Source organism: Hermetia illucens, chromosome 2 (genome assembly GCF_905115235.1).
Source record: "Hermetia illucens chromosome 2, iHerIll2.2.curated.20191125, whole genome shotgun sequence".
Lineage (NCBI taxonomy): Eukaryota > Metazoa > Arthropoda > Insecta > Diptera > Stratiomyidae > Hermetia > Hermetia illucens.
The window spans coordinates 100,451,691-100,476,466 of NC_051850.1; the positions used below are offsets into that span (position 1 = coordinate 100,451,691).

Below are 24,776 nucleotides of genomic sequence, written 5' to 3' on the forward strand. Positions count from 1 at the left end.
AATGACATCAGTTTCTGGCATGGAAGGAAAGCATGGAATAGTCGAAGATCTCATGACTGTATGCGCAATTTGAAACCACCATTGTATATTTTTCTTTACTTCAATTTCATATTCACCTCAACAGCCCAGCTGAGCCCGATATCCAAACAACATTTATTAATGTACTAATTTCGATCATACATTGGGTGTTGCTAGCCGGCTTCGGGGGACTTGGTATAAATTTGGCACCGACCTGAAAGTCATGTGGAATTAAAGTCCCCAAACTGGTTGTGTGGCTTGGGAACTCGAGCCGGGTGCAATCGGAGTTGAAAACATTGCGACCAACAAAAACACTCAGTGCACCATCAACTTGTTGTCCACAAATAGCAAAATTGCCAACGTGATAGACATTTTATCTTATCGCTGCGCCCGGCATATAGGCAAGCATGTAGATTTATTTGGCAGCTAGGCTTGTTTTTCGTTAGTGGGGCATTTATTACAATGTAGTTGCAGGTTTGAGTTGAATTAACAATCGAGAAAGCAATAGTTCAACCATGTGAAAAGGACTTATTTCCCTAACATGAACGGACTTGATAATGCAGCAATAAAATCTGATGCTAATAGTGATTCATCTAATTGTGAAAATCAGATTTGCATTAACCTTTGCAGATAAGTCCTCCAAGTCATTCTGATATCTTCTTTAATATACGCACTATTTTCCCCTTCTCTAGAAGCCATCTATGAAACCATAAATACGTTAAATCGATTTCCCCTGCGTAAAGCGCAATATAAAGAAAGGAACTCAGGAGTTCGATACTAGTCATTGGCAGTGTTGCAGTATCTTGAGAATATATAAGGTCTACAAATAAGTTCTGTCGGTTTTCACAATAGATGGCGTAGCTTGTTTTTTATTCCATTGATCCAAATTTCCAAACATTCATCGGAAAGCTGCTGTCAATAGGCACAAACGTCAGTATAAATTATTTAATTGAAGTGTAAACAACAATACTTTTTTCATCAACGAAAATGGCCAATTTTGTACCAAATAATGTGTTTTTGCGGGGAGTTCTACTTCATTATTTCAATATGAAGAAAAAAGCAACCGAAAGTCATCGCATTTTGGTGGAAGTTTATGGTGACCATGCTCTATCTGAACGAACGTGTCAGAGGTGGTTTGGACGGTTTAAAAGTGGCAATTTTGACTTGGAAGACGAAGAGCGCGCCGGACGGCCAACAATTTTTGAAGATGAAGAATTAGAGGCATTGCTCGACCAAGATCCATCGCAAACGAAAGAAGAACTTGGAACTTGGAGTCACTCAGCAAGCCCTTTCCAACCGTTTAAAAGCAACGGGAATGATCCAAAAGGTCGGAAATTGGGTTCCGTATGAACTGAAGCCAAGAGACGTCGAACGCCGTTTTTTTCACGTGCGAACATTTGCTCCAACGACAAGAAAGGAAGGGTTTTCTGCATCGAATAGTTACTGGCGATGAAAAGTGGATCCATAACGATAATCCCAAGCGTCGGGCAACGTGGGGATACCCCGGCCATGCCTCATCATCGACGGCCAAAGCGAATATTCATGGTGAGAAGATCATGCTGTGTATATGGTGGGACCAGCTGGGTGTGGTATACTATGAGCTGCTAAAACCGAACGAAACGGTCACGGGTAAACTCTACCGACGTCAAATGATGCGTTTGAGCCGCGAACTCAAGAAAAAATGGCCGCAATACCAGCAAAGGCATGATAAAGTTATTTTGCAACATGACAATTCTCGTCCACATGTTGCACAGCCCGTTAAAACATATCTAGAAACGTTGAAATGGGAAGTCCTACCCCACCCGCTGTACTCTCCAGACATTGCTCCTTCTGATTACCATTTGTTCCGGTCGATGCAGCATGGCTTGGCTGACCAGCACTTCTCCAATTACGACGAACTCAAAAAATGGCTCGATGAGCCAAGCAGGCCAATTTTTGGCGCGATGGTATCTATGAATTGTCTGAAAGATGGAAGAAAGTTGTGGGTAGCAATGGGCAATACTTTGAACAATGAATGTATAACCAATTTTTCATAATAAAGCTTCAAATTTAAAGAAAAAACCGACAGAACTTATTTGTAGGCCTTATAATTTAGATGAGAAATTGTTTTAATCTAAAATAAATTGTTCCGCTCGAAAATAAGATGTAAACAGATTGTGTAGAGTGGCGGACCTGGTTACGTACAAATCTTGAACGTACAACTGATATTCCGGAAGGGGCCTTACGGGAAAATTGGGGTTGGGATTTCTGTCGGCTACGATCAAGAGAGCGCGACCTGGGAACCGATTTCTGACAAACTTCTAACTGCAAGATTCCGGTCTAGGTTAAGGAGCATCATAATTGTACAATACTACGCACCAATGAAAACTTCGCATATAGTGGCGAAGGATGGTTTCTAAGAGAAATTACACGCAGTTTAAGGGAGGGTTTCCTAAAGGTTACATTGTGATCGTGATGGGTGATCTGAATGCCAAGGTGGACTCTGACAATGTGGAAACATGGCCTTGGTGATCGCACCGATAAAGATGGGAGGTTCGTGGATTTCTGCAACTTCCACCCCCTCGTCATTGATGGCAAATTGTTCGGGCCCAGAGGCTACCATAAGTTCAGCTGAGCTTCAACTGATCGACACACGTATGAGCAATCTGATCGACCACTCCCTTGCTGAATGGACGGCAGGTATACTGAGTAACCCGCCGGATAATATCGAATGAATGAAGTGCTCTAACACACTTCAAGATCCCGATCCAACTGAATTGTTACGAAAACGATTATTGTTATTATCCAGTAAACCAAGTGCTCGGAGTAGGTTCCTTAGGCAGCCAAAAAATGAAACCTGCTATTATCGGCTTAGAAAATATAAGCGCTGCGCCTTTCTTCAATAGGTATTGCCCTTATAGACTTTCCGAGCTGCATCATCCTCATCCAAAATAATTAACTGGCCCGCCACCCACAACCTATTGAGCCGGATTTTATCCACAATCAAACGGTCATAGTATCGCTCATAGATTTCGTTGTTATGTAGGCTACGGAATTGTCCATCCTCATGTTGGGGGCTAAAAACTCTTTGGAGGATTCTTCTCTCGAACGCGCCCAACAGTTCGCAATACTTCTTGCCAAGAACCGAAGTCTCCGAGGAATACATGAGGACTGGCAAGATCCTTGTCTTGTACAGTAAGAACTTTGACCCTATGGTGAGACATTTCGAGCGGAGCACTTTTTGTAAGTCGAAATAGGCTCTGCTGGCTGACAACAATCGTACGCGGATTTCATCATCGTAGCTGTTGTCGGTTGTGATTTTCGACCCTAGGTAGGAGAAATTATCAATGGTCTCAAAGTTGTAGCCTCCTACCTTTATTCTTCCCGTTTGATCAGTGCGTTTTGATGTTGTCGGTTGATTGGTTTTCGGTGCTGGCGTTGGCATATACTTTGTCTTGCCATCATTGATGTGCAACCCAAGATCTCGAGCCGCCTGCTCGATCTGGCTGAAGGCAGTTTGCATGTCTCGGGTGGTTCTTCCCATGGTGTCGATATCATCAGCATAGGCCAGTAGTTGGGTGGACTTAAAGAGGATCGTACCTCTTGCATTTACCTCAGCATCACGGATCACTTTCTCTAGGACCAGGTTAAAGATGTGAGTGATGTCGAATGGTCTTGAGAGTAATCCTGCTGCTTTTATCTGGCCTCGCACATTGGTCAGGGTCAGTCTAGTCAGTCTTATCAATTTCGTCGGGATACCAAAAAAACTCTGATCTGTTGCTGATTTGCCTGGAGTGAAGCCTCTTTGGTATGGGCCAATGATGTTCTGGGCGTATGAATATCTTGCTGCACTGTGTGATATCTCCCTTTTTATGTATGAGACAGATAATGCCTCTTTGCCAGTCGTCAGGCATTGGTTCGCTGTCCCACACCTTGAGCACAAGTTGATGAACCACTTGGTGTAATTGGTCGCCTCCATATTTAACCGATTCGACAGTAATTCCATCGGCTTCTGCCGATTTATGATTTTTAAGCCGATGAACTGCACGAACTGTTTCTTCTATACTTGGTGGTGGCAGTATTTGTCCGTCGTCTTCAGTTGGCGGGACCTCCAACTCGCTGATATTCTGGTTGTTCAGTAGTTCATCAAAGTACTCAACCCATCGCTCCAATATGCTGACTTGTTGGTAAAACTTCCGCGCCTGGTACGGTTGCTCCCTGTACTTTTCGAGTTCACAGACTTGTTGGTTCTCCCAGGCTTCATTTTCCGGTTGTGAAGTCGCTTCCTCGCTCGTTGGAATTCGTGATAAGTATTCGCGCGTGCCCGGGTCCTTTGATTCTGGATTCTGGGTGGTGTTGTTATTCCAGCTCGGAGCACCATGTCAAAGAGATAGTGATCCGAGTCTATATTGTTCCCCTATATGTTCTGACATTCATCAAGGCTGAGAGGTGGCGGCGTTCGATCAACACGTGGTCAATTCGGTTGAAAGTGGTCCTGTCTGGAATGGTCCACGTATGTTTGTGGACCGCTTTCCGCGCAAGCCAGGTACTTCCAACAACCATTTCGTGTGAAACTACTAATTGAATGATCCGCAGTCCGTTATCATTTGGATTTTGGTGTCAGCTATGGGAGCCAACGTATCGCCTGAATACGGACTCCTTCCCTACTTGGCTGTTAAAATCCCCAAGTATGATTTTTATATCATATCTGGGACAGGCTTCGAGGGTTCGTTCTGCTGCCTCCTAGAAGGTATCCTTTTCTGACTTTGCAGTCTCCTCTGTAGGGGGGTGAACGTTAATGAGGCTTATATTTCTAAACTTGCCTCGTAAACGCAGAGTGCATAGCCTTTTGCTTATGTTTTCTAAGCCGATAACAGCAGGTTTCAGTTTTTGGCTGAGTAAGCAACATACTCCGAGCACATAGTCTACTGGATGGCCACTATAATATATGGTGTAGATACTCTTCTCCAGAAAACCGGTTCTTATCCAACGCATCTCCTGTAACGCTGTTACATCAGCCCTATATTGGGACAGGGTATCGGCTAGCTGCTCATCAGCTTCACCTCTGTGCAGGGAGCGCACATTCCCTGAGAAAATGCGCAAATCATTATTCCTTTTTCGTTGCCGGGTTCGTCGTTGTGTAGTCCGTCCAGTCCGAGGCTCCTGATATGGCCTCGTAACAAGTTGTTTTTCGTGTAGGACTGTCAGCCCTACCCAATCCCCAACCTGGAGGACCAGTTGGCACAATTTGTCCCGTTTTTAGGCTCGGGAGACTCGCCTTCATCCTTCTCCGTCTGAAGCTTTTCGTTAAAAAAGAGCTCCCAGCGGTCACCACGTGGAGGTAGAGCTAGGGTTTGGTGGTAGAGCTGTTGGTGTTGGTTCAGCAGGCGTTTCCCAGGTTTTATGCTCCATCGTGGGTATCAGTCCGCGTTTCGCCCTGGGACCTATACTACCCTTTGACATTCATCGTATGAAGATAAATTAAAATTAGGTCTAGTTTTGGGAACTACTAGAAACATTTCACTTCACTCCTGTTATATACTATTAATCTGCATACCTTTTGACACGTACGAAGGTTTATATTTTAAACTCAAAGTAAACTGGATACTGCAGATTGCGTATACCACAGTTTCCGCCATTAATTGACTGGTCGCTCTATTTTAACAGGTGCCATATCTAACATGCTAACGTGCTCCGGATAGCTGAGTGGTTAGAGCGCAAGGCTATCGTACGGAAGGTCGCGGTTCAAATCTCACTGGTGGCAGTGGAATTTGTATCGTGATTTGACGTCGGACATCAGTCAACTCAGCTGTGAATGAGTACCTGAGTCAAATCAGGGTAATAATCTCGGGCGAGCGCAATGCTGACCACATTGCCTCCTAGTGTACCGTTACGGTCTTGAATGAAGTGCTCTAACACACTTGAAGGCCCTGATCCAACATGGATTGTTGCGCCAACGATTATTATTATATCTAACATACAAAGAATATTTACGAGACCTTTAAGCGTCTTCCATGTGAAAAACGTATCTTCAAAAAACCGTAACCCACAAGAAACACAAGAAATAATCTCCATTCTCAAATGGCTCTTTCTACCTCACACCTCACACCTTTATAATTATTCTTCGGGACTTTTTGGAATCTCAATAACTCAATTATTCAGAAAATCAGTCTGATAAAATGATATTATGGTACAATCTTCAGGAATTCTAATTAAAATATATTAAATTCCACAAAATGTTTGGGTTCTATATTTTCCAAAGGAATAATATTTCAAAGTCAAGGAATTTCCATCAAGAAGGTCCGCTGCCCATAAATTGATCAGACTAAACTAAATAAATTCGCTTCTCGAAATTTCATTCACATTTTCCAAGTTTACATGAAAAAAAGGCTTCATTTTCAAAGAAAAAATATTTCTTTGGGAAACACTTGGCGTGTAGATTACAACTACAATTATGAAAATTCCTTATAATATCAATCTGGAAGAAAAGCTTAGCTTTCCGTAAGTCGTCAAACTATGCCAATCACCTGTAAAATTTATATATACAATTACCCAACAATTTAAAGAGAATGCAACAATTTGGATTATGATTCAAACCCCAAAATTCGCAATCATGAACAAAAATATCCTCGAGAGCCAAAACATCAGGCTTAGATAGATATGCCCACAAGGACTTATCAAAAACCTTAATATCTACGGATAGAATATGTGCAAGAAACCTGTGACTCATTCATCCAAGCTCCACTCACGCTCGCTCGTCATTGTGAAAATCCCAGGCAGATCAATAGAATCGACCCAACGGAGCGAGCTGGAAATCGTTGAATCATTGTGGGGGCGACCACATCCTCGACCCCCAAACACCCCTCCATGTTGGCGAGGGAAATGACAGTAAGACTGTCGTAGCATTTCCAGGTCCGGAGCATGGCCACTGGATGTACATATTACAATGCAACATGATAATGCTATAACCCCGATATGAAAATACTGTGCAGGCGGTTCGTGTGGTTGACTTGCTGACTTCTCGCCGACTTCAGACGATTTCAACTCCACTTCTGTCTCCAGTAAGATATGATGTATGATAGGTTGCCGTGGTTGACATGCCATTATGTGGCTCGGCACAATTTGAATTTGTCTGAGTTGACGATAAGGCGTAGGGTTCAGATTTTATGACTGGTGGTGCTAGTAAAACCTGACTCCAGACGACATGCCACTGATTTTGCCGGAATTCAATATATCGGAGTTAAAGTACTTTCAGTTTATCGCAAGATTTATTTTTTAGTAGGGACGCCAGCGAAATAAATTACTTCCACAAACCGAAACAGAAAAATACCGTCTCAGAGAGGTCATGCTCAAATTTGATAATGGAAAAGATTAAAAGATTATAAATTCAGTTGTCTCCAATTATCAGATAGCCAAGCAACGGAACCAGAACAAGTAACAGTTGCAACCTTTACTGTATACAATCCATTCACCAACTTTGAAAATGAAAATTTGGCGCGGGATTGTTATGTGAAAGGAATTTACCAAAACAGGGAAAAGCTTTTACCGTGCCAACGAAGAATCCAGAGAGGTTTATCGGGGAAATTTGGATTATCCTCATCCTGCGAAAACAAAAGCAAGTTTTGGATGGAATATTCTATAAGATAATACAAAGTGGTGGGAAAGCTGACCGATTACATGGGAACGTAATTATAGCGTAAATATGGAAAATGTAGAGAAAAGCTGACAACAACATAGTCAGTCTTCAAATACTAACAAAATGAAATAAGACCTGAATCGAAATAAGCATCGGTTCCCAAAAAAGAAATTACATTCCAAGGAACTGAATGAAATTTATTCAATGAAACCCACCCCCCTAAGGATTATTTTCTGGAGACATTTTTATTTAGCTCGCAAGGCACATGATATTTATTGTTTGCTATGTAACGAAGTCTGGGCTCCAAGAAGGTAATGGAATATATCCATGACAACGTTCATTTCACCGAAATGTCAGAAGTAGCTCAAGAACTGCTTCGCCGAACAATTACGTGAAAGAGATTTAAATGTTCCGAATACCTATTTCCAGTAGGTTTAATGTAATTCTTACAAATTGCTGCCTTTTCGTTACATCAAGATCATGCAATATACAAGGTTTGTGGTTCATCAGAAATGAATGATTGGAAGCGACGCTTCATTTTGAACACAAAAATATGCAACAGATTCCTATTCGCTTCGGAAAAAATGTAAATATGTTGGACACCCACGTCACTAAGCTTCCTTCCAGCCTTTTGACAAACATTAAACACCCACTCCTTTTTAAGCTAATGCAGAGTCCTGAGATGGGGAGCAAATGTATGTCGCGTGTAAAAATATTCAGGGATCGACGCAGCCTAGCCCTGTGCAAGCTGTGATGCGGTTGAAAAACTTTATTTACACGTTCGAACCCCCAATCCAACGATGAATGTTTACGTTTTAAGCCATAACATCCAACAATTTCTACACTGCCAAAAACTTAGCATCATTCTAGACTAAAAACAGTAGCTATGTAAGCTCCTGGTAAAGCAGATACCAATCTTCGTAATGTACTAAATTTCATCGACTTGAGAAGAACATTGACAATAAACCTTCACAATTTCAGGATTTTTCATAATCGTATTGTAAGATTGATCGAACACCGGAAATAAGATTTCATGGAATTTTTGTGCAAAAATATTTGGAAGCTCGATGGCTTCTTTGTTCACAACTTTTAGTGTATATGTAATAAGTAAGTCAGGCTATTCGCTTTACATGACGTTGACATTCAACGCACAAATATCACAGGGTGCAGTAAATTTACGTCAAATGGATAATTTTCACCTACAAAAAATGTGTTAATAATAGTGGGATTTCCATTAAACTTTCCAATATGATGCTACAAACTGTGATCTTAAGGCGAATTTGTATACTATTATTAATTTTATTTGAGCAAGTATCGATATGGTGGGTATTTTGGGACCTAGACTTAACGAAGCATCCTCAGTGTGTGTTCGTGGTGCTTCTAGCGAAAAAGTTAAGGGATTGAAGCACAATATCGCCTCCATCGCTTGGAGGTGATTTTTATTTGACAAATACCAATATATCGGAAACAACTTTTCTTCAGTGCAGGGTGTCTACCACCTCATATTTTTTTCATTTATAAGGAAGGTTCCTTAAATTTCTAGTCATTTTGCTACTCCACTTTACAACTAACATTAAAACTGAAGTAATACTAGTCAAGACTTTCCATTTGAAATTCCACATGGTTGTGAAAGAACGTACATGCGTCCCTCTTTAAACTCAACATAGAATGACTTCATTCGCTGTAAGCGTCGATGCTCCCAACTTCAAACTTCCTACGAAATTTCGTTTCAGTAATTGTCACTGTTTCTTAGGGAAATGCAAGTGATAAACAGACAGATGACAGTCAATTTTGAGTAACGTTTAGTTTCCCACAAAACCTTGAAATTGTCTTTTCGTTGAAATATTTTCATCGCAATTTGCAGTAGGAAAGGGTTTCGTACAGCTCAAGGTGCTTTGCGAATTCCGCAAATTAATTTACATTGAAAGCTTCAAAAAGGAAGGTTGACTAAACAAAGCTTATTCGCATACTGAAAACTATATTAATATACTATTATTAACTTTATTTGAACAGATATCGGTATGGAGGGTATTTCGGAGCCTAGGCACCATATCCTGGCAATCTCTTGATTTTTTTCAGATTTTACAGTTGGGTAGTTTCCGAGAATGAGTCCGTTAAAGAAATGAACACTTTCGACCCTCGTTCTGCATATATGGGTAGCCTCCCTTAAATTTGATGCAGACTAATGTAACTCACTGTATGCGTAAGCGTTCACAGTTCCTACCATTCCACCAAATTTGGTATCAATCGCTATAATCGTCTCCGATAAAAATGCTTGTGACAGGCAGACAGTAAACCGATTTTAATAAGGTTTTGTCCACGGAACCATCACCCTTGGACAAGCACCCAGATATATCCTTAATGGGGAAAGTTCTCCGGATAACTGCAGAGGAAGTCGACATGTTGCCGTAAAAGAAACAATAAAATGTGAGGTGAAGGTTAGAGTCGAAAAAACGGATGCTTATATCAATGCTTTCACTACCTGCTGGAGAGGGGAACGATTTCCAAAGCAGTGGAAAACTCAATTAGCGCCTAACCCTAAAAAAGACAAATGTCAAATGAAACTCTCTAGTAGTGCAATACGCCAAAAATAGCGATTGTAATTTATGCAAAAAATAGGCTGTATAAGGAAGCCTATTTCAACTTACAAAAATTGTTCCGCTCAAAACGTTTCACCATAGGGTCAAAGCTCTTACTGTACAAGACTATGATCTTGCCAGTCCTCATGTATTCCTCGGAGACTTGGGTTCTTAGCAAGAAGAATTGCGAACTCTTGACCGCGTTCGAGAGAAGAATCCATTGAAGAATTTTTGGCCCCCTACATGAGGATGGACGATTCCGTAGCCTACATAACGACGAAATCTATGAGCGATACCATGACCGTCCGGTTGAGGATAAAATCCGGTTAAATAGGGTACGGTCAGTATGGATGAGGATGATCCCACCGGGAAAGTCTATAAGGGCAATATCTATGGTAGAAAAAGAAGACGAGCAGACCCTGCCTAAGATGGAGAGATGGCATAGATCAGGACCCCAGACAGCTTTTAGGGATATCGAATTGGTGGATCTCGGCGCAAAACGGGGATGTCTGGAGTTCCTTATTAAGGCAGGCCTAGACCGGATACCGGTTGTTGCACGATTGATGATGGTGTCATCTACCTGCATTAGCAAGCACTAAAATATTTTAGTGAAAGATAGATAACTCATTTTCTCCAATCAAAGAAGATTTTATAAAAACCTTCCAAATTTCAATCTAGAAAGAACCTCACCCTGAAGCAAGCAACGGTCCCCCGGAAATGACTACGCCTCGTGAATAAATTCCACACTTCTTGGTAAAGTGGGAGTAAGTTGGAACATTTTACAAAGTCTCATCTGAACTGATTTGAACGGAAAAAATATAGAAAAGGGGATGGTACTCTACAAAATCAGGGTAACTAGAAATGAATTGGACAACGCTTGTTGTGTTCCGTAGTTGACACCAGTTCACAAAAGTGGCTTGTCTCGCACTTGTATGTGATCCCGTTTTGGACGGGATCACTTCTGGGTAGGGAGCATTCTCAACGATTCCTCCACAACATAGTTGACACTATTAGCCAATAAATTCAATTATCCCCTACATTTTCTGACACCTCCATTGCCTTTTATTCAGTCTTTCTTATCTACACGAAAATCATTCCAATTAACAGCAGAAAACATCCCATTTTATTGAAATTCTAATCTGGTTTCTGCTATTTTGAATATTCCGATCATAAAATCAACATCGTTAGTGTTATTATTATATTGTTTTTCTCAACTTTACATCGCTCCTCGTCTTATCATTATCTCAAACCATGTTGCCGTCTCCATTACCGCTCGTATGTCAGTCGTGTGGCTGGAAAGCACCACCATTGATTGCTACCACTATCACACCACTCAAATTATGATAAATTCGGCAATATATTGCGCAACAGCAAATTCAGATGATGGCAAAATATTTGCGGGTGTCATGTACACAGCGTTATAGATATCTTTTGCTACCATTCGTAAAATAAAATTCAATAAATTCCATTGTTAGAAGATAGAACGCAATAAATTTCGGCATGTGGATAATTTCGAAATGGAAATATATACAGAGGACGGACAGAGTTAAAACTAGCTAGACTACGTAAATATCCCTGGCCCAGAGCTATGGTTTCTTAGTAAGGTATATATTCGCTGCTTCTTGTTAGCTTCTATTTTCAAATCATGCCTGCGGTGGTGAAATGTAGAAAGATAATATTTCATCATTGTCAATTTCATGAATGAGATTAAATTCAAAACTGTATGGAAAAATGGAATGTAACTATAGAGATGTAGTAGACTGCTTTAAAACAGAGATTTGAACAAGCTGAGAGAGCAACTTTGAATTAAAAAACAACAAAACTAATGAACAAGAAGATGTTCAGTAGATCAACCACATCTTCGCACTATTGCTGTCACAATTTTCCGAGAAGCTCGTAGTATTCTTACACTGTTCTGTGTATGTAGCGACCCACTCATCGGTCATGCCATAACTTGCAAATGAGTTGTTATTTCGCGACGTGTCATTTATCCGCTGCCACATCCACCTTCTTATCGACACGTCCACGGAATCCAGTCGACAAAGTTCTTCATTTGTTATTGTCCCAAGACAAAGTACCCCGATGACACAACGCAAACATGAGTTGATGAATGGTTGGAGTTTTTGACTAACAGTGATCGTTACATTTCATGTACTACTCGAATATAAAAGCAGGGAGAGAACATTGGCATGTAACAACCTTAATTTGATGTTGGTATTGTGATCGTTGCATTTCCAGATTTGGGACAAGCAGCAAATTCGGATTTTGTTAATGCCTCAAGCGACATGAAGTCCGGTGTAGCATAAATAACGCTACCTAGATATATAAATTGTTTGACGCCTTCGATATTTTGCCCATTAATGAAAAATGCGATGACCTGTCACACTGGGAATTTTGATTTTGTTGGTGTTTATCATCTCCATATTCAGAGCCATTTGAGCGAGGTCCATAACTCGATGAGAGAGAAAACATATGGCATCAGCGTAGTCGAGGTGTTTGAGGAAAGATGGCATGGCCATTCACATCTATGCGTATCAAGAAAAATACACACAAGGGGGAAGGCAAATCAAATTTCCAGACAGCATGGAATGTCATCGCATATACACGGATCAGATACAAAGTAGCTGACTGGCGCGTCTGTTGATGACGACTAGATTCTTGTGTATGCTTCCCCATTCCATGCATCACACACAATACCAACATCGTCAAAAAAATGCACGGAATTCTTAGCGTGCAAGTTATCGGAAATCGTCGAATATACGCAATGATTTTCTTCCACCATACACATTCAAGCAATGCACCGGGAGACTATTCTCCTGCATGTAGTCTTCATTATTTGCCTCTATTTCCAAGACAACTTGTTAGCTTCACCTTTTAGAAAGTTGTTTTTCTCCGTATCGTATCTATTTTTGGTGAAAATCCATCTAAATTAATTTGTTCTAATTTGTTGTTCGGAACTAAAATTGCAACCTTTCTCTAAATTTCACATAATTTCATTGCTTTAATGCTATGTGTCCTGGCTGCAGGACACAAATTTAAGTGTTCTACACTGTTGCCATTCAATTTATGTGGAAGCTAGTAATATCAGAATGGGATACTACTATGCATGTATCAATCCAGAATATTTAATTAGTTTATTCTGCATGAGCTCCTGACGAGCGTACATCATCAAAATAGAATCCCATTATCACGATGAAATTGTATTATACCTCTTATGCGGGACGGAAAACTCTTCCGGTCACCCACTTGTCACTCAAATGAACAAAGTTGTTACTTACAATTTTGGAAAGTTGGCGTAAATGTAACGAATTTCCGCATTCGCAAGATACATTACATGTGAACATACCTGCAAAATTAAAGAAAAAAACAAATTATTAAACTGACATCTCTTTATTTTTAAGATAAATGTTATGTGGAAAAAAACAATGTAAACAAAATTTTATCTGGACTACAATCAAAACTAGGTCCTGGAAGATCGTATTTTCTGTGAAAATGGGTAGTTATCTGCTTGAATTGATATTGACACTCATGAGAAAAGCTATACGAAATCAAGCCCTATTCTCCTACCACCACTGGCTCAGTAGATATCCTAGGTGGAAAGGGCTGATTGTTTTATGTCCTGTTCTATGTGGTGAATCTCATATTTATGATTATTGAATTATTGACAAAATTAAGCCGTATCACAAACCAATATATTAATGTCAACAATATTGACAAATGCATCCGTTGCAGAAGTTCTCCTCTCAGTGAAAATAAAATTAAGCCCAGTTAGAGATCAGCAATATGAAAAAAAGGAAATAATTTTTAACGTTTTCTGGGAAACAAAGGCTTATTGAAATTAGTCTGTCTGTTCATCTGCCACACGGAATTTTTCTCAGAAATGCGTTTACGGAGGGTATACGCCTACATGCAAGAATTGTAAAATGTTTTTCTATGAATAAATCTGAGGAGGAGTGTGAGGTTTCAAATGAAAAACACAGATTAGTTCTTTCCGAAGCTTTGACATACGTTATAAAGCGGAGGAGATTGCGAGGTTTAGAAAATGGTTACATATCTCTCAAAACTTCATTTGAAAAATCTGAAAAGGCTCTGGTGATGTTTCACAGAACCATCCATATATGGAGCACTAGCTTCGGATTTTAGATTTGTTCACAGAATTAGTAAGTCAATCAAGCCCCTTCTAGGAATGTAGTATTAGACTGAATACACCTTCCGCATCTTTTATCTCATTGTTCTTTTTCAATTCTTTTGATTGCTTGAAAACGGGTGCACCATATTCTTATTCACTTCAGCATTATCAGCAAAATATTTTCTTCTCTTCTTCTTCTTTTCATTGGCACCGGTCAGGAAAGCAAACGAGTATATGAACCATAGTTACCACAGACATTGCCACGGTTGAAAAGTGAGTCAAGCGTTTCCTGCTACTTTCTTATCAAAAGTTGGAAATGACAATTTTGGTATTAAAATGACAAATTCAAAACAGACAAGATGCCCTTCCTCGAAAGAAACCATGGGTGTGAAATACGAAGAACCTAGTAAAACCAGTATTTATATGGAACAATGATTCCGTACTTGCATCAGATACGCATTTTATAAATTTGGCGGCTGCTGTTTTAATAATATACTAAATATTTAGAATAAACTACGATAAGATAATTTCACTATTTTGCTCTAAATTAATGGATAAGGTTATTCCGAGTTTTGCTTTTAGTAAGTAAATATAAATGAAACTCTTTAATCAGGAATAAGCTAAAAAATACATCAAAATTGGGTTCGAAATCCTGATCTTGAAATTACAGCGATCTGTCGGTAACTTACCGATTAATGTATCTCGGATCGGGGATCTCAATTAACATTGGACTGCGCCAGAAATGCTTCATACATAAGCACAACCGGCATGAAGATGTGCTAGATCAGCAACATAACGCGCTATGATCACGTCCGAAATGAGGACATTTGCAATCGGTATGACTGAATAGAGGTTTTCAATGGTATGACCATTCAATCCGTGCGAATTGGTTGCCGAAGACAGGCCTAAATATCCAATCCGTCAAAAAATTAACCGTGCGAGAATTTGGTAGCGAATATTGCGATTTAAGAACGGGTCACCTTCGCCGGGAGGCCTTGATCGAAACAAGTCGGGAAACCGGAAGCTGGATGCTTCAGATATGAAAGGTTTTGTGTATTCCCTTTATAAAGACATTTGAGTGTGAATTTGTCCCATTAGTATGTAACATGCAATATACCCATATATTATGTGAAAATATCCACTTTCGAGTGATATTGACATTCAAAATCTTGAATTTCCAAAGAAGTGACAACTTTGACATATTATAGCTTTGTTAGTGATAGTGCGATTTCTACCAAACTCGATAGGATCAAGCTCTATATTATAGCCTGCAACATTTCGTGGTGCTATGATGAACTGAAGGGGGGTTCTGTAGCCAATTACTGAAAATTATAGTAATGTACTATTATTAACTTTATTTGAAGGGATATTGGTATGAAAGGTATTTCGGAGCCTAGGCACCATATAATGCCAGCCCCCTGATTTTTTTCAGATTTTTCGGTTGGGTAGTTTCTGAGAATGGCCCCGTTAAATAAATGATCACTTTCGACTCCCGAACTCCCCGCATTTCCAACAAATGTCAAAACTAAGACGGAAAGTACTAACCGTGACTTTTCGTTTGATACCCCACATGACTATATTTGATGAAAAAAAATGTATACCCCTTTTTGCATGTACCTCTCCTTAAATTCGACATAACAGGATGTAACTTCCCACCAAATTTGGTGTCAATCGCTGCCTCCAACAAAAATACGTGTGACGGACAGACAGACAGTAAACCGATTTTAATAAGGTTTTACACAAAACTTAAAAAACAGAATGCAGTACCGTCAGAGAATAGCAATTTATCAAATCGAAATATCTATCAAACGAAAGAACAATAATAAGGTTCTACGTATTGACCAAATTACAACTAGGTTTCACCAGAAATAATGACGGTTGTTGTTTTTTAATATCTTCATGTAACATGAAAGAGTATCTGAACGCTCTAAAGAAGCACTGTCAAAAAAAGTTGACCAGAATGACGTTAGCATTTTCAGCAAACTTTTAGACTACTTAAACAGTGAAATTGAGGAGTAAAAATGAAAGTTCCAAATTGAATTCTGTACAATGTTGGTGAATTATTTAGGAGACTGAAGATGATTCCTTTTCTTCGAGTTGTACGAACATTTAAATGAACAGAAAGAAAGTCAATAATAATGAAAAACATAACTTACAGAAGAAAAAATGAAAAACCTAGCAAGATGAAACTGGACAAAAGATCATCACGTCGAATCTGCTTCTTACTAAATTGTAAGTAGTACTTCTAGCAATAAATTTAACGGACATGTCATTTCCATTTTGTACAAAACAGGGAAAGCCTATAAATTTCCACTGTGCACTTTGTTTCCAAGACGAACTGTGACCAGGAAGTCTGTACACATATATGATTTATTTTTGGCGCCGTTCGTGACTTTTGTGAAATTTCTTTATTTTGCTTTCAAAAAACAACACAATCTTTTCATTTCGAAGATAATAACGTTAATTAATAGAGAAGTTTCAGTGATGATGCATAAAGTAATCAACTGAAAACGCTGAATAAATATTTGTATTTAAATTTCAGCACGTTTGTTGCTGTATGAATATTGTCTAAAGGTCAGAGATTATCGAGGAATACGACTGCCATTTAAATATATACAATCGCAACCATAGCAGCTATTGATTAAAAATAGACAGCAAGTATGAAAAAATAATATTCATATTAGATAGGCGAAACCAATAATTAAAATAGACTTAAAAAATCATTGAAGGACAATATCACATTAATCTGGTAAAATTTTACTTGCGATGTTGTTGCGGTGATGAACTGTCACATTTCCGTTTCAATAACATATTACCTTCAGATGTCAAGGCCTTGTGACGACTTCCCTTTTAATTTAAGCTTCATCCGAAACAACGATAGCTTTATTCGTAGGATGGAGATTTGAAAACCTCGTGATTGCATCCGGATCAAGCTTTTAATAAAATAAAATGGCGAAACCGATCACGACGAGCTTGAAGGGGATGGTGCCTCTCGCTTTTACATCAACATCGCATCCAGGGTCAGATGAACGAGGATGCATGACAGGGCATCGTTTTCGACGGTTGTTTATGTTGAATAGTCTCGAGAGTGATTCCGCTGCTTTTACCTGGCTTCGCACATTAGTCAAACTCAGCCTATTCAGTCTTATCAATTTCGCCGAGATACCGAATTCTCTCATGGACGTGTACATTTTTACCCTGGCTATGCTATCATAGGCGGACTTAAAATCGATGAAAAGATGGTGTAACTGATGGCCATATTACAACAACTTTTCCATCGCTTGCAATAGAGAGTTGAAGGGATATTAATCTGATATCGCCAAGTCAGGGGAATGCGGTGCAAGATCTGGATTTGCCGTGCAGAAGGCACACCCCCTTTGTTTGCGTGCTCCTCTTTTTATTTCCTTTGCTCTTTTCAGTTTTTTTTTTTGGGTTTCACAATATCTGGCAGTGTTGATGATACCCTTCCTTAACCAGATATTGAAATTATTCCTTCGTGGTCCTTAAACTCGGATGTTATAAATTGAAATTAAGGTTTCGCATTTTTTGGCGGATGGTGAAAAAATACGACGCCACTGTTGAGACTTTTGGTTTCAGACGTGTAGTGGACCACCCCTGTAAACAGTTTTAACCTTGTTAGAAATTTCAACTAGAGCTTCTTCTTCTTCTTTCGGGGTACACATTTTCAGTTCTCACTCCTCTATGTTTCACCAAGTATAAGTTTGGAAAAATATTAATCAGGCCTTCCTTTGGTACCCCACATGAGCGTATTCTGTTCAAAAAAAACTACACATTCCTTAAACCTAGTGCCACTGCCTCTGGTTGTATGTAAAGGGATTTACAGAAAACACGCTCTCAGCAAATCGTTACAATGTTTTCAGCCGTTTTCGAGTAAAACGAATCTGACAGACAGGAGACATTGAATCGATTCTAGTAAGGTTGTTTCACACGAAACCTTGAATAGCGTACTTATCAGCCTTCTTCCTTGCTTCTCCATTCCGCGAAATTTTTTAACCCCTTGGTATAATAAAGGGTGACACACGAATTTTTAGACCCCTACGTCAGAAAACTACCTGAATGCATGCGCCGAGAAAAAAATTTTAGAATTTCTAGGTACAGAGTAAATTCTCCATGGTGAATACCTGAATTAAAAGAAAAGCTACAGTAGCCATCATGTGTCTAGAATATGGAGAATCTACAGAAAGTCATAAACAAGTCGGAATATCGGAAGCTGGTGCTTCATGTATAAGAGTTTTATATTCATCTTCTGTCAGAAATTTTCTGCGCACATTTTCCATTAATATATTGCTAAAACCCAAAATATTGCTTTATATTTTTTTCAAACTACAAGATGTAAGTGTATATTACAGACATAGATATTGCTCATCCTAAACAAACAAACATTATTACCCAGTACTGTACATATACATACGTACATGCACCTATATAAATTAATCATACGTATATTTCTGATTTACTTCGTGCACATAAGCCTACATACGTATATTAAATACCGCTAGTTTAATGTACAAATACATCTATCTAATTAGGCACTACTCCGAAGCTTCATTAGCATATACATATTGGGTTGGGGAAAAAGAAATGTCTTATTTTGTCAATAGATGCCGACACTTAAACATATCTTGTGTTGTACTTATCGCATCGGGTCATTCTATACGGCGATTTGAAGACGACAATCTGGGCTACAAGTGTCTCTTTGACAGTGTTGTGATCGTCCGTTCAGTCTCAAGTTAGAGCGCGTCAAAGATGGAGTCCATCAAGCAAGAAATTCGTCATATTTTGCGTTTTTACTACCTGAGAGGTAAAAATGGAATGACGGTGGCCAAAAAAATTTTTGTAGTTTAAGGGTCCGATACTGTAAAGATTCGCACAGGTTTTGCTGTGTGTTTGGTGGGATTGGAAGGGAATCATCCACTATGAGCTGCTCAACTATGGCCAGACCCTCAATTCGGTCCTCTACTGTGAGCAACTCGACCGTTTGAAGCAGGCGATTGACCAGAGATGGCCAGGATTAGTGAATAGGAATAGTGTTCTGTCCCACCAGGACAACGCCAGGCAGTACTTTTCAGTATCAAGTTATACCGCGTCAAAATGGAGTCCACCAAGCAAGAAATTCGTCATATTTTACGTTTTTACTAACTGAGAGGTAAAAATGCAACGAAGGCGGCCGAAAAAATTTGTGAAGTTTATGAACCCGACACAGTACGCCGTTGGTTCGATCGATTTCGTCCTGGTGTGGTGATAATTCTAAGTATGATAAATGAAGCGTTAAAATTCGATCACAAATACGACATTACTTTTTCTCCCACCAAATATGCCTGCCTCGAGTAATTGATATTGATATATAAGTAATTAGAAAACTAAAACAAAATGATTCCCTGAAAGCCCCGATTCATATGAGTTCACTTTCTGGTGATTTGATGAACTGATATGTTATGTTAACGTCATACACGTTTTAGAATGCACGAAATTCACATAAAATGTAAAAGCTCCACCTTCTATAACTTTGTTCATAATATTTGGATTTCCTTCAAATTTCCCAAAAGGACTCATACTATCCTTTATGGTTGTGTCAAGTTTTGTACTTCTAGCGTGATCTTAAGGAGGGCTTCCGGCTAAATTTCAAAAATATGGAAATATACTATTATTAACTTTATTTGGGCAGACTTCAGAACGGGATGTATTTCGAGGCTTAGATTTCGTTTAGATACATTACTGTAGTTTCTTTTCAGATTTTTCGGTTCTGAAAACGAGGCCTGTTACACTTTTTGTTGGTCATATTTTGAGCCTTCCCTCCCCTATGTTTCACTCGATATAAAATATGGGACAAGCTTTGAAAAGTACTAATTGAAGCCTTTCTTTTGATACCCAACCTGGCGATATTCCGTGAAAGAAACCTTAAAGATTGATTTTTTCAGCCAAAGCAAATGTGGAAGACAGGAAAAGGAGTGATCGACTGTCGAAACTTTCCGCAGCTGTTAAAAGGGACATCCAAACGTCAGCCCAAAATATCCCAGGAGAAGACACATGGACGTTGGCTTAGTAAATCAATATTATAGACAGCGGCAATGTGAATAACTGTATATTCGATCAACCAAATGGAAATGACAAACGTATAGACAATGTGTGAAGCCTTTACTACTCGCAAAGAACATGGCGTTGGCAGAATTTCTTCAGAGGCTCCAAATCATTGGCTTCCCTGGTAAAAACGTCGGACGCGACTTGCAAGCATCTTGTTTGCGCACAAGTCGTGGATATAACAACTGCAGCCGGCACGCTTAACCGAAGCAAGCCGGGAAATCGGAAGCCCGGCGCTTCAGGTATGAAAGGTTTTGTTTGTTTCTTGTGTGAGTATATTTGAGTACAGAACTACCCCATTTGTACGTAGCCCGTTATGTATATGCATTAGCATGTCAGACTACTCACTTTAGTGGGATATTGATATTTGGTTATAGTAAATTTACACGGTGAAGTCAACTTTGAGCTACTGTAGCTTTGTTAGTAATAGTATGGTTTTGATCAAACTAGGAGATAATATGGTTCATATTATATTCTATACTGTAACTCTAGAATAAACTTAAGAGGGGTTTTTACTCAATTTCCCCAAAAATATGATTATGCACTATTATTAACTTAATTTGAGCAGATATCGATATGGAGAGTATTTTGAGGTGTGGACACCATATAGAGGCAGCTTCATGATTTTTTTCAGATTTTCCCCCGCCTTTCTAAGAAATGTCAAAATTAAAACCGGCATCAAAAATTACTAATCGATACCTTTCATTTGATATCCAACATGACTATATTTGGTGAAAAAAATGTATACTCCCCTTTTGCATGTATGGGGACCCCCTTAATCTCAACGTAGAAGGATATCACTCACTGCATGTCTGGGCGTTCACAGTTTCCACCTCCTCACCAAATTTCGTGTCGCGTCGGTATAGCCGTTTCTGACAAAAGTACGTGTGATAGACAGACATTGAACCGATTTTAATAAGGTTTTGTTTTACAAACAAAAAACGGAGCAGTGAGGACGAGTGAGCCCACCAGTATTGACACTATGCAGTGCCTGAATTTTAACGTAAAAATCATGGTAGCTGGCGGAGAGGGCGGCAGTCGCGGAAAAGTCGATTACATTTTGTCGATAAGAGAATGAAATTGTTTTGACACATTAGTCTGTCTATTCTCCCGGTTTGAATCCCATAGCAAATGTGTGGTCCCAGCCCAGAAATAAGCAGCAGTTGATTGAACGAATTCAGAATGAATGAGGGGTTGTTTTGGCGAAAAATCTGAAAAAAAAAAATCTTGCGAAAGCAACAGACGGCAAATTCTGGACTGCATAGAAAACGCGGGATAGCATAGCTCTTAACAATTCCATATTAAACAACCCAATATGTGTCCTTTATAGTAAAATTATGAAAATTAGCTACCCTTTTCGCATTTAAATTTTATACAAAAAATATTTGTGCTTTCCTGTATATTATCCAAGCACAAGCCTGAATAGAGGGGGCGATACATTTCTAAGTTAGGTTTTGATATATATTTAAGCAAGAAACCGAATTTTTATTTGGGAAGAATAATAAAGCTTGAAGAAGCGAATTTCTGGCAGTAAATTCATAAACCCTGGGGATTTCGTGAAATACATAGAACGGTTGTATGAGATGTTTCTTTTGAAAATTTCGAATGAAAATTGCTGATAAGAATGAATGCTATGAGATAAACTGAACCAGATCTGAAATGAAACATCTTAATTAAACGCTTATCTGAAGCCAAGTTCAAAACAGTGTTTTTTTCTTAATGATAAAACAGATAAGCTAGTCACTTACACATTAATTATCTCAATCAATGTCAAGCTGATACGACTCTGGATTCACTCGCGTGTGGATTATGAATTGGTTCTACCTACGCTCAGTTTAATTTAGATACTTGTATTGCATATTCATATTCTAGGAAAAGGTGAAGGCGTTGCTATTTTCGAGTATTTTTCTTAGTTCAATAATTCATTTTCTTACTCGTATTTTTTATATTGGGTTGGGGAAAAAGAAATGTCGTATTTGTGATCGAAATTTGACGCTTTATTTAACATACTTAAAATTATCCGATTTTAATCAAATATGCGCCTTTTTGTTCGCAAACTTGTTGCCATTTAGAAGGCAACTTCATTATCCCCCCCCCCCTCCTTATTTGAAAAAACTCAGACAGGCAATTTTCGCAAGCCTCTTAGGTGCGAACTTAGTAGCACCAAGAGTGTTTTGCATGAACCAGAAGAGATGGTAATCACTTAGTGCCAGGTCCGGACTATATATCCGAGCTCCCGTAGCTTCTGGCGGGTCATCAAAGATGTGTGAGGCCGGGCGTTGTCCTGGTGGAACAGAACACCATTCCTATTGACCAATCCTGGCCACCTCTGGTCAATCGCCTGCTTCAAACGGTCGAGTTGCTCACAGTAAAGGACAGAATTGAGGGTCTGGCCATAGTTGAACAGCTCATAGTGGATGATTCCCTTCCAATCCCACCAAACACACAGCAAAACCTGTGCGAATCGTTACAGTATCGGACCCATAAACTACACAAATTTTTTTGGCCACCGTCGTTCCATTTTTACCTCTCAGGTAGTAAAAACGTAAAATATGACGAATTTCTTGCTTGATGGACTCCATCTTTGACGCGCTATAACTTGAGACTGAACGTACGATCACAACACTGCCAAAGAGACACTTGTAGCGCAGATTGTCATCTTCAAATGGCCGTATAGTATGACCCGATGCGATAAGTACAATACAAGATATGTTTAAGTATCGCCATCTATTGACAAAATAAGACATTTCTTTTTTCCCCAACCTAATATTAACCAATCTTAATCACTACTTTGTCGCTAATTCATTTATCGTTACTCTCCCCAGAGAAGCTTCCTTTATTATAATTTTTTCCAATAGTTTACTATGAATGTTATTGTGTTCTATGAATAACTGAAGGTTACAGAATCTTGGAAAGTGAAGTTTTAAAGAAAAAGTGCCAAAAGGCGTACCTTCTGGGATCCAAACTCTCCAACTCTAATACCTGTACGAAAGCAAAATTCGAGAGGTGAAAAGCATATTATACACTTTTAGCTGATGGTATTAATCTCTGAACTCTGCATTCAAAAAATAAAAAACAATCTTTCCGACCAATTAAAAAATTCAAAATTCAATTTTAATTTGTTTATATCAATCAAAGTATATCTTGAATTTGTGCGCGAATCTTAAATACGCCAGAATTCAAGGAGAATTTTATAAATACAATCTTCAAGTGGAAAAAAATCTAAAGGTGCCGCCTGAATAGATGAAGCAAAAAACACGATGAAATTCTAATTCAACTTCTCCCACTTACATTTCATGCCATTTCACCAAGTTGGAATCCAATTTCAAATTCCTAAACTCAATTAAAAATTAGAGGGGAAAATTTATATGATTATCCTCTTATTGATTATCTGTAGTTACATATGTGTGTGTACATCTGTATCTTGCTTGGATCGTTGGTAGTTTGAGAGATGACCTTGTCTATCATTTATGGTTTCCGTGTAGCTAGTTTACAATGTTTACATATGTACGTCAAAATTCGTCGGGCTATACATACATATATTAAAATTTGATACTAGATTTCAATATCGCATGCAAACCTATTTAAAGATAATTTCAAAATATTTCGCTTTGTTTTCAATCGAATATCAGAGAGAAAATTATGCTATTTTGTGAAATTAGGTCATCCATCATAGGTATGCATATTCGAGTAATAATGGCGAGATATGCATATATATATCTATAATTTTCCACTCACTTGAATTACGCGCGTTTGACTTGGCCTCCATGTTGCTGGCGTCAAGCGTTCATCGTTGATATTTTGGCTGATGAGTGTCATCATTTATCAATGAATGGCTATATTAAAAGTGAATGTCGTCAAGAGATAATATAAACAAAAAAAATCAAAATCATTTTCCAATTTATCAAAATCAAAAATAGACAAGATGCGCCGCGAGGCCAAGTAACGAACGAAAGTTATGAAATCCTCAAAACGTCATACCGAGTGCCTTATTTCAAAATCAATCATTTGTGTTTAGAAAGCACCTGGTAAGCGATACAAGATGAGGAATAACTAGGACTCAGGGACCTGGCCATATTGACTTAAAATTTAAGGTTAAGGTGTGATGGGCAGCTGTGTGGCTAAACTAGTCCAATAGTTGACCGATGCGTTTTGAATGGAATTCAAAACCACAACAATGAAATGGAAAGGAAGAAAGTCATGTTAGGAATATCATTTCCTTGAACAAGGCATTTAATGGAAATTGATGAATTAGAGAGAGCAAAAGACACAACAAAGCAATGTGGTTACAAGAAACATTCCAGAAATAGCACCTGCTCCTGAATGCAAATAATTA

The 24,776-nt window shown here is 38.9% G+C and overlaps 1 protein-coding gene across 12 annotated transcripts in view; it reads right to left on the bottom strand.

The window, feature by feature from the left end:
* The window catches only part of LOC119650439 (homeodomain-interacting protein kinase 2), a 245,699-nt gene that overhangs the window by 115,464 nt on the left and 105,459 nt on the right, over positions 1 to 24,776 (bottom strand). Inside the window, exon 1 of one of the 12 annotated variants that reach the window (XM_038053276.1) lies at positions 13,491 to 13,545. The exons of the other annotated variants lie outside the window; for them this stretch is intronic. Within the exon in view, the coding sequence (XP_037909204.1) occupies positions 13,491 to 13,530 (40 nt within the window). The 5' untranslated portion in view covers positions 13,531 to 13,545. Of the gene's footprint in view, positions 1 to 13,490; positions 13,546 to 24,776 lie in introns of those variants that run through there. 12 annotated transcript variants of the gene reach the window in all.